Source organism: Papaver somniferum, chromosome 10 (assembly GCF_003573695.1).
Source record: "Papaver somniferum cultivar HN1 chromosome 10, ASM357369v1, whole genome shotgun sequence".
In the NCBI taxonomy this organism is placed as follows: domain Eukaryota; kingdom Viridiplantae; phylum Streptophyta; class Magnoliopsida; order Ranunculales; family Papaveraceae; genus Papaver; species Papaver somniferum.
The window spans coordinates 85,065,235-85,081,188 of NC_039367.1; the positions used below are offsets into that span (position 1 = coordinate 85,065,235).

Genomic DNA, 15,954 nt, shown 5'->3' on the forward strand with positions numbered 1-15,954 from the left:
AAGGTCCGGTTACCCACCCCCAAAAATACGGCTGGGCTGGGTCGGGTCGAATCCGCTGATTCCGAGCCAAATGCTCAGCACTACCATAAGATAAGACAGGCGAACAATGAAACATCATCAGTTATTCGTTGGATAGAAAGACACTTCGTTTTCTAGAAAAGCTCTAAACGAGAATTTTCATAAATTGTTATCGTTACGGATCTTCAACAATAAAGGTGCTGAAACGATCAAATTTGAATAACCTTAAGATTTAAAAAATAAGCTTGATAGATATTTGAACTGAGAAACCTTATATTTGAATAACCTTAAGATTTTGTCAAAATACCAAAATCGAAGGTTTAGACAGATAATTAAGCCTGCCTAGTAGTACTTGAGACTTTTATGTAGCGCTAAATACACCTCATTTCAAATTTTCGTTTTCTCGTAAATTAGTCTTGGTTTCAAAAGATTCTGGCGCATTTTGGTTGCGAATGTTGCCCGTTAACTCGGTTAAATTTTGATCCCGCAAACCCACTGATAAAATTGGTTGGATGTCGGTTAATTTGGATTATTCGGCCTTCCGTAAAACTAAAAATATCATCCACAATGAATGACAAACCTATACTGAAACTAAAACTAAAGAGTTACTAAGTTAGCTATTAGGATATGATTTTGCTTTCATTAGTCTTAAATCTGTTCTATCTACTCAGTAGAAATTTAAATAGGAAGAACAAAGAGAATGATGCGGATAAAGAAGCAATAAAAGAGGTACAAGCACAAGAATGTGACCTAAATTATACCATACATAAATACATGAGAGTTTCAGAAAATTTATACTTAAACCCATTCAATGAAAACCTGATCAAAACTACATCTTAGAAACTTACGTATCCTCACTCACATAAGGAAACCAAAAATGGAGAGAGTTCGAATCCGTTCAGCAATGGCGATTGTCGTGTTTGCAACAGTTCTATTTTCGATACCTAAGAAGATTGCATCATTACCAATACAGAAGCCTTTATGTATCTCTCAATTTGCATTAGCTAATCAAGCTTGTGGCTCCATACCAATCCAACAGGACCTTGTTGAATATGTTGAGGATCCGGAGGACCCTGAAAGTGGCGGCCATCGAAGCTCTAGAGCTAGGAACAGAGAAAGGAATAATAGCAGGTCAAGGGATGGTGAAAGTCATAACGGTTCTCATAGCCGCCAACACCGACGTAGGCGTGCAAGGAGACATCGCCATCATCATCATTTGTCACAAAATGAAATGGACTGTTGTAGGTGGATGAAGGAAATGGATGACGCTTGTGTTTGCCAGTTGTTGTATCGAATGCCAGCGTTCATGAGGAAACCTAAACATGATTATGTAGTTAGAGTCCACGATTCGTGTACTGTTACGTTTAATTGCCCTGGGAGATTGTTTTGATCACTGAAAAATGCGGTGCAACTCGTTTATTGATCGATTCTAGGGGTTGGTGATGTTGTTACTTGGAGGGAAAAAGAATCGATCGACTCTAGGGTCGGTAAGGTTGTTTCTTAATTATAGGTACTGGTTGTGTTATTATTTCATGATAATTAAGTTTATGTAATGTTAGCATTTGAAATATAATTAAAAGCACTTCATTACAAGGGTGTACTAGGCTTGCTTAAGAATGTTTTTATGATTAACCCTGTGTGAAAGGCTGAATAAAGTCCAGCAGAAACAACAAAAAAAAGTGAACAGATGAAAATAAGTTAACGTAGTTTGTGGTAGTTGTTCTTTTTCCTTCAACTTCACCTAGTTTGCCCGTCTAGCCTGTTCGAGGATCTTTCGATTCTTTTAGGCAATGATTATCAATGATTAATGATATCAAATATATTAATAGGTGCAATGTTGTTAGTGAAATGATGGCTTCGGGATATGTTCTAAACAATTAATATAATTAAAATCCAAGATTGTAACACACTAATGCGAGTTTTTGATCATGCCAAGAGAAAAGAGAAATTATAGAAAATTTATTGTAATTTGATTGTGAATCAAACTTGGATTTTATAGAGGATTTGAATTTATTGGAGATGTATGTTGATCTCCAACAAGCATCCATCGCGTCCGGTGGGAAGCGCATCTGTTTGAATTAGGATTTCAACACCCGGTGGAGTTACCGACCCTTCTTCTGGCAAACTAAAAGTATATAACCATTTAATATTCCCCGAGAAATCGCAAATATCCTACACAGACAATTTACCAAATCAAGCTTGGGTCATCCAGGCACGAGGCATGCAAAGGTCTTGCTTGTTGATCTTAACTTAACTGGCGCAGGCAAGTCTGAGTCATTTCGATCACAGAATCACCATCCATGAACAAACAAACAAAAATAGCCTGCAAGCACAGCAGCAGCAAGCGTCCAGAATGAAAGTTTAGCAAGCATGCTCGAGGGGTTGAGACTTAAAAACACCTCCTTTTTAAGGAAAAGACTACAATAAAACCTCTGTATAAAAATATTTTAGGGACCACAATTTTTTTTTACATGGTTATACTTATATGGAGGTCTGTCATGAATAGACCATTTTTTTCGTAGAATTTTTTTTGTAGCCCATTTCTCTTTTTTTTTTTTATATATGAAACCCACCATTAAAATTCAATATATGAAGAACCCATATCATATACAAGTAGGAGTTGTTTACAAAAATAACCTTTTATTAAGAAAATTAATTTTATTATATTTTAAAGCAAAAGAATATATGAAACAGCTGGAAAAATTATAATCCCTAAAAAAAGCTCCATAGCTAATTTCTTTCACTTCCAATCATAATTCCCTCCTAATATATCTTCATAAATAACGTTAATTTGTTTCTTTCTCTTTCTTAAAAACAAAACGTGCATGCATAATATATTTTACCTTTTTTACATTTTATCTTCATAAATAACGTTATTTTTTTATTTTTAATTTTTTTTTCTTAAAAAAACGTTAATTTGTTTCTTTCTCTTTCTTAAAAAAATGTGCATACATAACATTTTTTTTTTGACCTTTTTTAAATTTTTTATCCAGTTTAATTATTTTTTTAGAACCGACCAAGCAAACTCAAATTATCACCCACGCAGATTTAGGAAAATTCCATTTTTCACACAGGTAGTTTGGTGAAACTTCCTGTTTTCACACAAATCAGATTTGGTGATAATTTCAGATTTCAGTCAAAATTTTAGTTTTTATTCCTGATGATATGGTGTGTTTATGAAAATTACAATTTTAAATAAAAAATATTGTTTTTACCTGTTGATGGTCGCAATTATCACCTTTAACAATCGGTGAGATCTCGCGAAAATCCTAATTTTCATCTATAATACCTAGTGAAAGTTACAGTTACTACCATTTTTATCTATGAATCCGAAAAAAATAAATAAGAAAAACTTAAATACTTAAGGAAGAAAGGAAGTAGGAATCCTGTTCACGTCAACCAACTATATGTTGGTATAATCATCACATGACACGTAACGGATATTCATCGTTAATATTAATGCGTATATTGCATGCTATAATAAGTCTAAATTATCGTTATTTAAGCCTGGTTAGTCGGTGAGTAGTGCAAGTATAACTAACGGCCACCAATAACGTCCATAACTAATTTGACCGTAAATTACTGATTTTTCTAAATAAAGTATTTTATTAATAATATGTAATCGATAAAGGTTAATTTAGTCATGTTAAGAGTTTCAAAATCTACCTTCAATCTAAAACTATTAATCTTAACCGTACATCTTATATTTTGGGCTCAACATATATGTCATCTTATTGACGGGTTTATCGAAGAGAGAGGGTACAAACTTGGGTTCCTTAAAATTTCCACATTTTTTTCATACATGCGCACTTGAGAAAATACGCCTATATGCATTAGAAACATAAAAATGTAAACATAAATTCAACTTTGACACCGGGAATTGACCAATGAGATTACATGAGTGAAAGGTGTTACCGAAAATTGACCAATGAAATTATATGAGTGAAAGATGTTTGTACTAAATTGTGTACAGAAAAGTAAAAAATCTACTTTAAAGCCAAATGATTTTGTAAAATGGTTACAAGAATTTCTTCATCTTAAACTTTGATGCATGCAAAACCTATAATATTTATATTATAATGTCATTATTGTTATATGGAGGTAGGTTCCTTAAGACGGGATCGAAAAAATTTATGACTTATTCCAATATAGAGTTTATTCTTAAATATAATAGGCCCAAATCGGGACCAAATTTTTTTATTCTTATATAGAGTTTATTCCTATATAGAATATTCTTCCGGAGAAGTTTTACTGTACTGACTACGGCTCCGGCTCCGGATCCTCTGTGCCCAAGAAAGGACGCGCCCAATGTGCCAAACAAATGGCTTGTAGACACTTGTCTTCCCTTTTTTTTTATCCCAATTAATCTATTTATAATTTCTGTTTTTTGGTTCTATTAATTAGGAAAGATAAGAATAAATATTAGGTCTGTTTAATTAAGATACCGAAAATGTGAATTATATTTAGGTAGGAAAATCCATATATTTAACAAAATCTTAATATATTATACTCCCTCATTATATTCATGAAAAACTCGCTATTGTTGTAAATTAATTCTTTGGTGGATTTCCAGCACTCTTACACCCCTCTTACACCACCACCTTATCATCTCCATCTCCCCTTCCACCTCTTTACAACCTTCACTTCCTGGTAACCCCCACATTTAGTGTAATAACTTAGATTTAATACCGTTGGGAATATATTTTCAAAACATAAATTTATTCCCAATCAATATGTTTTTTATAGCCTTTATTAAAAGAAATTAATTTTTGTGTTATAATTAATTTGACCGTTTCATATTTTTAGTTTTAATGATGTTAACTACACCATTATAACTTTGAGAGTTTCATTTTGTGGGTTTTAATGGTGTTAACTCAACCATAATAACATTTTCATGAACATTTAATTGTTTTGAAACTCTTGACTATAAATCAGAATTTTGGTTGGAAAAATAATAAGAGAGAGATTTTGCTTTTATGTTTTGGTGTTAAAAAAAACTTGGAGAGTTGTTGAAATCTTTTTTTAGTGAGAGAGTTTTTCTTTTTTATGACTTGAGTTTACAGAAGAAATGAATTTTAGAGAAAGAAAAATAAGTGTGTGAACATCTCTTATTTTTCTAAATGAGTTTCTGAGCAAGAATGTAGTGTAGAAGTTTCACATCCTCTCACTGTGCAAGAGTGATTGTGTAAGAGATTGATCTCGGCTGTTTTATCCTGGAACGACGCGCCATTGAAGAACTGCTTGCACAATCTTGGGCAGAGCCGCGAAACGTCTTAAAGATAGCGACCTAGTCCGCGACTCAGCCACAATGTTTTTTGTTTCGTGTTTGATTTTACTTGTTGTGCAGGCATAATTCGGCAATTGTTCCAACAATTTTAAGAAGATTTATTCTGCCATGGATACCAAAAGAAAACAATTGCTCAAACGCGATAAGTATCATTGTTTTATTTTGTTTGATAGAATTATAACCGGAATATTTTTTTCTTTAACGATTGAACATGATGCTTGAGATTTTAGGTAACCTGATACTTAAAGTTAATTTTATGTCTAATATTAATGGACTAGGAATAACATGGTTAAATATTTTTTCTTTGTGAACAGTTGACATAGACAAATATTGTTGATGTTAAACGAATGTTTTTAACATGCTGTAAATTCTTATATTTATCTCCTACACGAAATTGAATTGGGTCTTGAAATTTTAACCGGGTGTATTAGACATCATGAGAATCATCCATGTCAAATTTCAGAATTTTTGGAGTCTGGAAAGTATTTTTAAAGTATTTTAGAAAACTACATAACGTATCTGAAAAATTCTGATGGGCAGAAAATTAACCCTTATTAAATCCGCTTTTCCTAATTTTTGTGTAGAAAATTTGAATCCGTGTATTACACGAAACTTGTAGATCAGGAACTTATCTTAAAACCCATTTTCAAGTTTTCAATTTGGGTCTTTATTTTGAGAGATGTGGTGATTTCAAATCGTTGTGTATGTTTGTCCAAAATAGTACTTGAGATTAGAAATGTAAGAAACTATATTAAAAATCATGTTTTGATTTTATACTGCATATTCTTGTTTTGGTAATGAAGAATAATACCATTGATAGCAATCAAACTAATGCACCCCATATGTTTGATAATATGTTTAATAGAAAGTTATAAGTATACGTATGATGTTATAATTCTATAACTTTGTATCTTTGTTTGACAACTAAGAGAAACTTGGAGTACTATATTAGTTGATTTTCAAGTAATTATGTGAGTGCATACACCTTAATTATTTTTTGGTTTGAAATGCTCATATGTGAATGATTGTGACAGGTGAAAATTCACTTACTTGAGCAAATTTTTATTTTCCAATGAAATAAAATTGAGGGAGATTAATCAATGAGTGGAGCAACATTTTTGTTGATTTCAATGTTGGTGTGCAAGGAATGGACAATGGTTTATAACCAATTAAGCTTTAAAAGCAATTGAGGTATGTTTGATGAACTATTTGTAGTTATTGTAGTGACCAAATAATGGCATTCTAAATTGAATAAATTGATTGTTCAATCTTAGAATAAATTTTAGGGAAACAAGATATTGAGAATTATTGTGTATGACAATAAACATGTGACTCATATAAGTTTGGAACTAATGAGATGGAATTATATACAAACCCAAAACCGAAATAATTAGAAACCTAGTCAAAACTAATGTGAATATCAACTCTCACCAAGAAATGAACACAATATTGATTATGAATTTATTTGTTATTCTTGAATGGCATTGCAAGGATTTCAAATGTTATTAACAACGCTTTTCAAGCTAAGTTAATGTGAATTGTGGATACGGTGAGAGGTTGGTATATATTGGTGTTTTACACCATGTTTGTTTTGATAGGTTATTGTTCAAAATTTGAACCGAATCGTTTGAAAGAAAGTGGTGTTGAGATATACTCACATCAGTAGGATTTTCGGTATTGGAACGATCTCAAAGTTTACTTTGGGTAGAACAATCTTGTTAAAGATGTTCATACTTCCGAAATGAGAAAGAATTATAGTTTCCTCCTATCTTGTTATTAACAAGATTGAGATTAGAAATTTGTTGAATTTGATCATTCAACTACTACAAATGATAGGTTATGGATAAAATGTTTGAATATAATATTACAATTTAATCATAACATGAATTGAATTTTGAATTATTGAAATATGAGTTTTTGTCATGCTTTTAAGAATTCAATGAGTTAGTGATAAATATGAGCATGTTATATTTTCTTATGAACTTGGTGAATTTTGAGTAACATGTATGTAATAATCTTACCTAACTCATAAAAGCATGTACATTTTCAAATCTTACGCAACTTGCAATGATATTGGATGAAATAAAATATTTGAGAATTTTATAAAGATGCTTCGAGTAACTTGTCCTGATATCAAATATGATTTTTGAGTAGTGAATATTAAGCAATGTTGCTTTCAAGAAAATTGTTTGAATTTTTCTCTATATTGTGCAAAACGTTTTGGGTTTAGATCATTGGTTTATTAGTTTTTCACAATTTTTGGGATCTTTGGATATTGTTTTGAAATTCTTGTTTGAGTCAAAAATAGTGGGGGTTCCATATCCTATGCTTTAACGCATTTGGTTTAAATTAGAGGAACTAGAAAAATGAAGGTGGCAAGTAATTCACTAAGAATGAACCTAGAAAAGCATATATAATGAGACTAAATTTTAGTCATGAATATTTTGTTGCTTATAATTTGAAAGATAACTTCTTATAGAGAGTAACTTTGTTCTTCAAACTATTAAATCTTTGGAAATTTTTTTTTATGAGCCTATTGTTTTTAGACAAGCAAACAGAAAATTGTTGACTCTTACATTCATGTCGCTAAATAACTTACATGCTTGTTTTGTTGATTTTGTTTCTACAATGTATGATTTGTTATAGTCATAAGTAGAAATATATTCTTTTGTATAAGTTAAGGATGAGAATCTATGTAAACCAAGCATGGAAAACTGTGTAGTTTCTACAATAAAAGAAATCATATAAGTTAGATAAGTTATCCTTTATATTCTGAAAAACAAATTTAAAACAATTTATAAAATAAAAATTGTTTACTTGATTCATTCGAATGATTTCAGAATTGATGAAAGTGAAATGCACGATACTCTTTGTTTTGCATGCGTAAGTGATTTTTTGAATTGTTATTCTAACTTATAGGATGAAAATGAAATTGAGAACATGCTTAGTTTGCTATTTGACATGAAAGACTTGAGTGAAGATGGTGTATATTTTTGAAATGAATTTATTCTTTCTTTGGATCATTTTCATTTCAATGAAAATAGAATTTTTAAAAGAGACAGAAATATATATAGTCTGACTGTAAACAAGTTTTCACTCATTTGGTTTAGTGCTAATGCTTTTGAGATTGTGTATGATTGCACTAGACATGAGTATGGTAGCTCAGTATGCTTCTTTGATACGTGATTGACTATATATATAAGTATTTTTGTAGTAGGGGTGTAATATATTGCTTCCATAGTGGAGGTTTTATATTCAGATTTGACAATCCTAGTATGGAAAATTGGTAAAATATTGAGAAGTTTATGAGGCGTTTCAAACACATCATACGCCTAGAAATACACTATCTAAATGGTTATCGCAATCCTTTAAGGATATTGCGAAGCTGATTGGACATCCTTTCAGTTGAATCCTTTAAGGGATGAAGCGATTCGATCCTCTAATAGATAGAGGAACAGACATATTAATCCAATGTGATATTACCGCGGCTATTGCATGAATTGAGAATGTAACGACAACTATAAGAGTTGATTTTATGAGAATATGGATTATATAGTGTCTGAAACGAGTTTCCATTAGTCCTTTGACGAAAGGATTGATAAGAAGATGTGAATACATCTTAGGGATGAGGTTGATGCCCATTGAGATTGAGTCATCTATGATGGATACCCAACCTAGAAATAGGTTCAAAGGGACTAGACGAAGTCATAGGTGATATGGAGATGCGAGAATCATGCTTTTGAAGAATTCATCCCACGTCATGACATCCTGAAACGAGTAAAGGTTGAGTTTAATTTTTAATTTTAATATTTTAAACTCTTAATGATGTTTATATCTCTGTTTAGAGTGGGGTACATTCAGGAATACTCTTGATAGACTCACCTATATGAATGTGAAAGTGTGGTCGTTTTCTATGAGAATATGGGCAGTTCTCTAGATCATTCATTAAACTGGGATACAAGCGCAGGGCCGTAATGTGTTGGCTTTAGACTTTACACTAGTATAGTTGTGTGTGTTGAGTAATATTTTTATCTCCTAGAGTTCAAGACTTATGTTCACTCTATGGTAAGATTTTAAGAGAGCCTATTAACACTACGTAAAGGTTCAAGTCGCGAGACACCTTTGCTTATGCACAACTCTGTACGTTCTTGCTCAATGTTTTAAAAATATAAGTGAGTTATGAGAATGCATTCCATTACTTCCTAATGTTAATGCTACTAGAAATAACCAGTGCCGTAAAGGGACGACATGAGGTTAACAGAGAGCTGTAATAAATACCTAGAGATAGCTCGTGACTTAACAACACTGCTTTAATATGATATCTGACTGGTGTAATTTTTCTTTTTTCTTTTCGGATTTTAAATCGTGTTCCTTTGCAAGATATTTTTCTATTTTGTTTTAAGCGAAAATAATGTCTATAAATACATTGCAAAATTATTCATATACATTATCCATAAATGAACACAAAATCATTTAAGTAATTGTGTGTATGCATATCTCACATATGAGTTATGCATAAAATAAATAAATCTCATTTCCAATTAGATTCATCATGCCACCACTAAATCCAAATAATGCATATATGATATATCATGATTTCATTTAATGTTTATTTGAATATCTTGAGTTAAGAGGTGATGCAATAATTAAAGATTAATAAATTTGGATTCATAATGAGAAGGGTTACAGAAACGACGATCGTCGAATATCTTTCGCTGGGATGAGACTGGGATGGTTGGATGCAACGTTTGTCTCTCAAAATGTTATCCAACTGTCCAAGCTCAAAAACACATTCTGTTTTGTATTATAGATCTTTATTATCCTCTCTTATAGTAGCCTATAAATTGAGGCTCATTCCTTTGTAATGGATACCAATATCTCGTAACGAGAAATTCTCTCTTCTTCTCTCTATATTTCTTTTGTGCAATAGTTCATCTTTTGATTTAGTTTACAACACGTTATCAGCACGTAGATTCTATTATAGTGAGCTATGGAGATTAGAAGTTATATGTGATTTTTGGTTTATAATTTTTATAAACTAGATGCATCTCCTAATATGATCAATTGGAAAGAAAATGGCAATATTCATGATGATCGATTTTTGTTTCTAGTAAGTATTATTACTATATAATTTATGTGAAGTTAATCAATTTTATTTTATTATTTTTTTGTTAAAAAAAATTATTTGATCACAAAATTAGTTTTGTTTGTATTTGAACAAAATATTTTGAAAACCATTTAGTAACGGTATGGCACTCACATAAATTGAGATTTATGTGTATTTTGTGATGTCAATTATAATCATATTGACTTTTAATGGTCACAAACGATAAAGTCGTTTGATCGGAAATAAAGGGAATAAGATATTAGTAACAAAATATTGTTACCCATGTTATGATTGCATAAAGATCTGTTTTCCGATAATTTGAATTTCTCAAAAAAAAAAATCATGAGCAAGTTTATGAAGTTCTGGAGAAGAAATGCATATTGGTGAAGCACCCATTTATTTTTGGATCAATAAAATTCACATAAATTGGGAGTATGTGCTTTACATTAATTTTTCCATATAATCAATTAATTAATGACCAAAATTTTATTCCAAATTCAATGTTGAGGATGAATTTCTTTTGAATTACTAAATCTCCTCTAATATTCGATCTTCACCATTCCTTATGAGGTGTAGAATCATTTTCGCCGGTCGGTCCTTGAAGTGTCCTTAAAAAGCGCTAACCGGTCTCTATCAAAGGTACCTGAAGTAACCTAGTACTGATATTGAGTAAACTCTCATCATAAGAATGTGTCCGTGAACACACATGTATATTAATATTTCTTCAACCCTCGAGATGACGAAATTGAAAATTGGTTATAATTTTTTTTATTATTAAATGGGTGTATGATTCTTTTATTTGTTTTTTTAATAACTAGTCTTGTAATTAATGGATCCAAAAAGCAATCCATAAGATATCATGTTATTGACTCCAGAAGTAGTCTAACATGCAAATTATAATTTTTTTGGAGCAATCCAAATTATTATGGGTTCTAGGAATAATCCATAGAGATAGACTCCAAAAGTGGTCTATGAATTTTTTTGGATTCGAAGTAGCCCATAGTTACTAAATACTTTTGTTAAAGGTTTTATTATTTTTCTCTCGTTAATCTATACTAAAGGATATGGTTCCAGAAGTAATATATCCAGTATTGATATTTTTGTTGTCAATCTATACTAAAGGATATGGTTCTAGAAGTAATCTATCTAGTATTGATACAAATGGTAGAGATATCCGTCTCAAAAACAACCGAAAAACAAACGCAATTTTTTTTCGAACCATTTTTTAACCTTGTAGGGGTTTTGAGAAATGTTAAAACATCATTTCGGGTTCGAATAATATGATAGACCAATCTGGAAGAGCGTGTATCTTTCGGGTGGTGAAAAAATTACTACTATAGAAGCCATATATTATTCCAGATTCCTGAAGAATCTGTAGAATTTTGAAAATATTTGGTTATAAAACCATCATTAACAAAAGCATCATGATGACACATGATGTTGAATTACCAATATTCTTGCAAAAGGTTCATGGTGCCATTTATAAGGCTTATTCATCCTCAAAGGTTCATGACATTTCCAGGAATGAGAAGATAATTCCACCAGCCATTGTCACTATAACCTATCACCAGAAGTTGGCGCTAGTAAGGTTGATTACCTTTAAGGTCCTCCTACTCTGACCATGGGGAGAAAATTTCATCACATATTAACATGATTTTTTTTTTCTTTGAACAAATATATGTTTAATTGTTAAGTATCCAATTTCAATTTAATGGATCAATATGGAAAATAAAATTATCATTTCAAAATGATATTATGTCCATATAATTGATTGAGTTGATGCACTTTTGTGCTGCAAGATCTGAATAAACTCATTTCTTCAATTGTCTCCCATTTCAAAGAATATAAAGGCGCAAGTTGATTATGGTGTAAAAAACATAATCATAGTACTTGTAAAAGTATCAAAATACTTTTGGAACACAACATAATTGGATTGAGTTGTGTCAATAGTAGTTTTCAAATAACCACTAAATTGTTTCTCGCAAAAGAGAACTTAGAGTTCAAACTCAAAATATATGTCATATTCTTTGCAACAAGAGCACAATTTTTACATCATTAAACGTTTCCGGCATATTGATTTATTAATACCAATCAAGCGAAATTTCCCGCTCAAATTTTGGTAGACGTACCAATACAAGAGCATATGACTATCGTACACAATAAATACTAATATGGGTGCACACTGATAAAGTATACGTTGTCAATTTTTAATGACATATATGAGCATGGGTGATTTAAAATTATTAATTATAATATTATGATGAACAATCCGAAGAAATTTTTTTTTCGGATGACCTACTTGGATCCAAGGTCACTCGCCCAAAAAAGAGTTCACATGAATACAACTTGATACGATGAAACTTCCCGCCGTTAGAGGGAGGAAAGCAGTCGTTATAAGAACGTCGTGAATTGGTTTCATCATAATTCTTGCATCAATTCGGTATAAGGTGAAGAAGTTATTCATGTCACTATGATATCCTTGAAGCATTGTATTCTTACAAGAAGAATAATTAAATCTTATATGTTGGTGCATGTATTTTAGCATTAGTTTATGTCCCTGCAGGGCATGCCATGAGTTAACAATAATTGAGTTGTCTACAACTCATCTGAACTGTTGATAAAAAAAATCATATATATATATATATATATTCCTTGATAGAGGAATCCAATCACGCTGAATCAAAATAGTGCTCCTGGGAAGGCTATTGATAATGTTCTCAATGAGACTATCTAACTACGATCTTTAATTACCAAGCCATATATCTCCTAAAGAGGAATTCATCCCTAAGTGGACAATTGGTGTCGATATTAAAGAACTATTTTTATACGCGTACATAATCATAGTTATTATCGAACATGTATTCAGAGTAGTTACTGAAATCATCAAATAATGATTATAGACAAATCATTTTTCGCAGAGAAACTTCCATGAAGTATCGGCAATATGTATGGTTGGCTAATACGGGTGAAAGGCATCCATATTTGGTTGTCCTCTCACTAATAAACATTTTTGGACATAAATACAAATTGTGAACCAGGAAGGTTACAAATTTGATGTTTAATTAGTTTACTTGAAAGTGTGACGAGAGGAACAAGGACGCTAATTCCACAGCGCCACTCGTGGCATCTAGTTTCTACAGACACTTGAGATCTGTGAAATTACATCATCTACTCTCAAATGATTTGAAAATACCCAATACTTTGGTAGGTATTTTGTACCCCGTTGATAGATGAATTTTACGAGAAACTATTCTTTGCCAGTTTTACATGTCATATACAGTCTGACATAATTGTTTGTTATCGAAGATAACGTTCGTTTAAACTTCTATACAATTATCACACGTTATACTTCCTTATTGAAAGAATTCAAGATAAAAGATCTTGGAATCATGTATCAAACTTATTAAGCATTATAATGGTCCATGATTTTGTCAATTTTAGAAAGTTTTGATATGTTTACATGGATAAGTACGTAACCTCCTAATAAAACTTGTGTAATAACAATCTACTTTCATCTCGGTAACGGGTATGTAATACTCTATCTGGTTCGTATTACTTACTAATTACAAGTTGTTTTGTGCTTGATTTTATCTATAACTTTATATGTTATACTTGAAATTGTTTGGTAGTGAATTTGTTTGCCAAACTTAATTAACACTAATATGGAGACATTGCGTATATTGGTTTTTGTGGTTCATTTAACATTTGATCTTTCCTTTGACGGTTTATCCAAGGTCTCGTAAGTAATGAACCACAGATAATCAGTTTCCATTTTCCAAAACACGATACAACATCCTTTCTGCAACAACAACGATGATCATCTATTATTGTTTGAAAGGAATTTCGAAGAATAAATAATATATCAAATCCTGCAAATCAACCATTGGCAATTTCCCAAAGATAATTTAACTTGAGATCTGAAATTAAGTTATGGCAACATAAAGGTCTCCATTACCAACAAAAATTTTCTTGAGTTAAAGATGGTTGCTGATTAGCTACTTGTGGTACTATATCATCAAACCAATCAACTGACATATCTTCTTTCTGCTTGAGGATATATTGGACTTTACGAGTTGTACTCTTTTTCCTTAGCCAAGGTTTTTGTCCCACTGGGTTTTTCTTCTCAAGTTTTTAAGGAGGCAACATATATATGTCCACCTCCTTTTCTTAATCTATCTACAGTTGTACTCTTTTTCCTTAGTCAAGGTTTTTTCTTTCTGGATTTTCTCGACAAGTTTTTGATGAGGAAACGAACTTGAAGAAATCTTCTTAAAGAGATATTCGAAGACATTATCGAAGAAAAAATTATATCTTGTTTTGAACAAATACGACCAGTAATTCTACTTGAAGATCAACATTATGTAACTAGTCTTTCTATACTTCTATGGGTGCACATCATCAGGGGGAGAACATCAGTATGTGCGATGGACATTTATGCGTGTTGTACTCTTTTTCCTTCGCTTGGTTTTGTCCCAATGGATTTTCCTAGCAGGGTTTTTATGAGGCAATATTTGACGTTTCCAACACCATGATATGATTTGTACTCTTTTTCCTTCGTCTAGGTTTTGCCCCTTTTGGGTTTTCCTGGCAAAGTTTTAACGAGAAAATATCATAATAGAGTGGTGTCATCCAAGGGGAGTGTTGTAAATTAATTCTTTGGTGGATTACCACCATTCTTATACCACCGCCTTATCATTTCCCCTTCCACCTCTTCACAACCTTCACTTCTTGGTAACCCCCGCATTTAGTGTAATAATTTAGGTTTAATACCTTAGTTATGAGAATGCATTCCATTACTTCCTAATGTTAATGCTATCTTATTATCCTCTCTTGTATTAGCCTATAAATTGAGGCTCATTCCTTTGTAATGGATACCAATATCTAGTAATGAGAAATTCTCTCTTCTTATCTCTACATTTCTTTTGTGCAATAGTTCATCTTTTGATTTAGTTTACAAGACAGATATGCTATTTTTAAGATATAAAGATATTAGGATTTTGGTATAATATAGATATAATGAGGGAGTATAATATATTAAGATTGCGTAATTTAAAAAAAAAAAGAGGGAGTATAATATATCGATTTTTTCCATGAGTATAATGAGGGAATATAATATATTATGATTTTGTTAAATATATGGGGTTTCCTACCTAAATATAATTCAGATTTTCGGTATTTTAAAAAATAATAGGATAAAAATAAAGTTATTTATTATCTTTCATAATTAATAGAACTTAAAAACAGAAATTATAAATGGATTAATCAGGATAAAAAGTGAAGACATGTGTCTACAAGCCATTGGCTTGGCACATTGGGCTCATCCTCTCTTGTTACCCTGTTGGCCGAGAATAAGACTCCCTCCACTGATGTCGTTGAGAAAGCGAAGGAAAGGATTGCAAAGCTGTCTGAAGAACTGGAGCTGGAGAAGAATGCTCTACAGGGGATGGAAGTGGCTTTGTCGAAGGAGTGAAAGTCGTACTTACACAATTTCCCTTAGTTTTTTTTTTAAATTTCCTCTGAACTCTGCTTTTGAACTGTTGAG

At 31.6% G+C, this 15,954-nt stretch overlaps 1 protein-coding gene across 1 annotated transcript; it reads left to right on the plus strand.

Annotated features, from left to right (window-relative positions):
• The first annotated feature begins 922 nt into the window (after window positions 1–922).
• Window positions 923–1,408, plus strand: LOC113315848. The gene has a single exon (XM_026564098.1). The coding sequence runs from the start codon at window positions 923–925 to the stop codon at window positions 1,406–1,408; it is 486 nt and encodes a 161-aa protein (XP_026419883.1).
• Window positions 1,409–15,954: the final 14,546 nt, after the last annotated feature.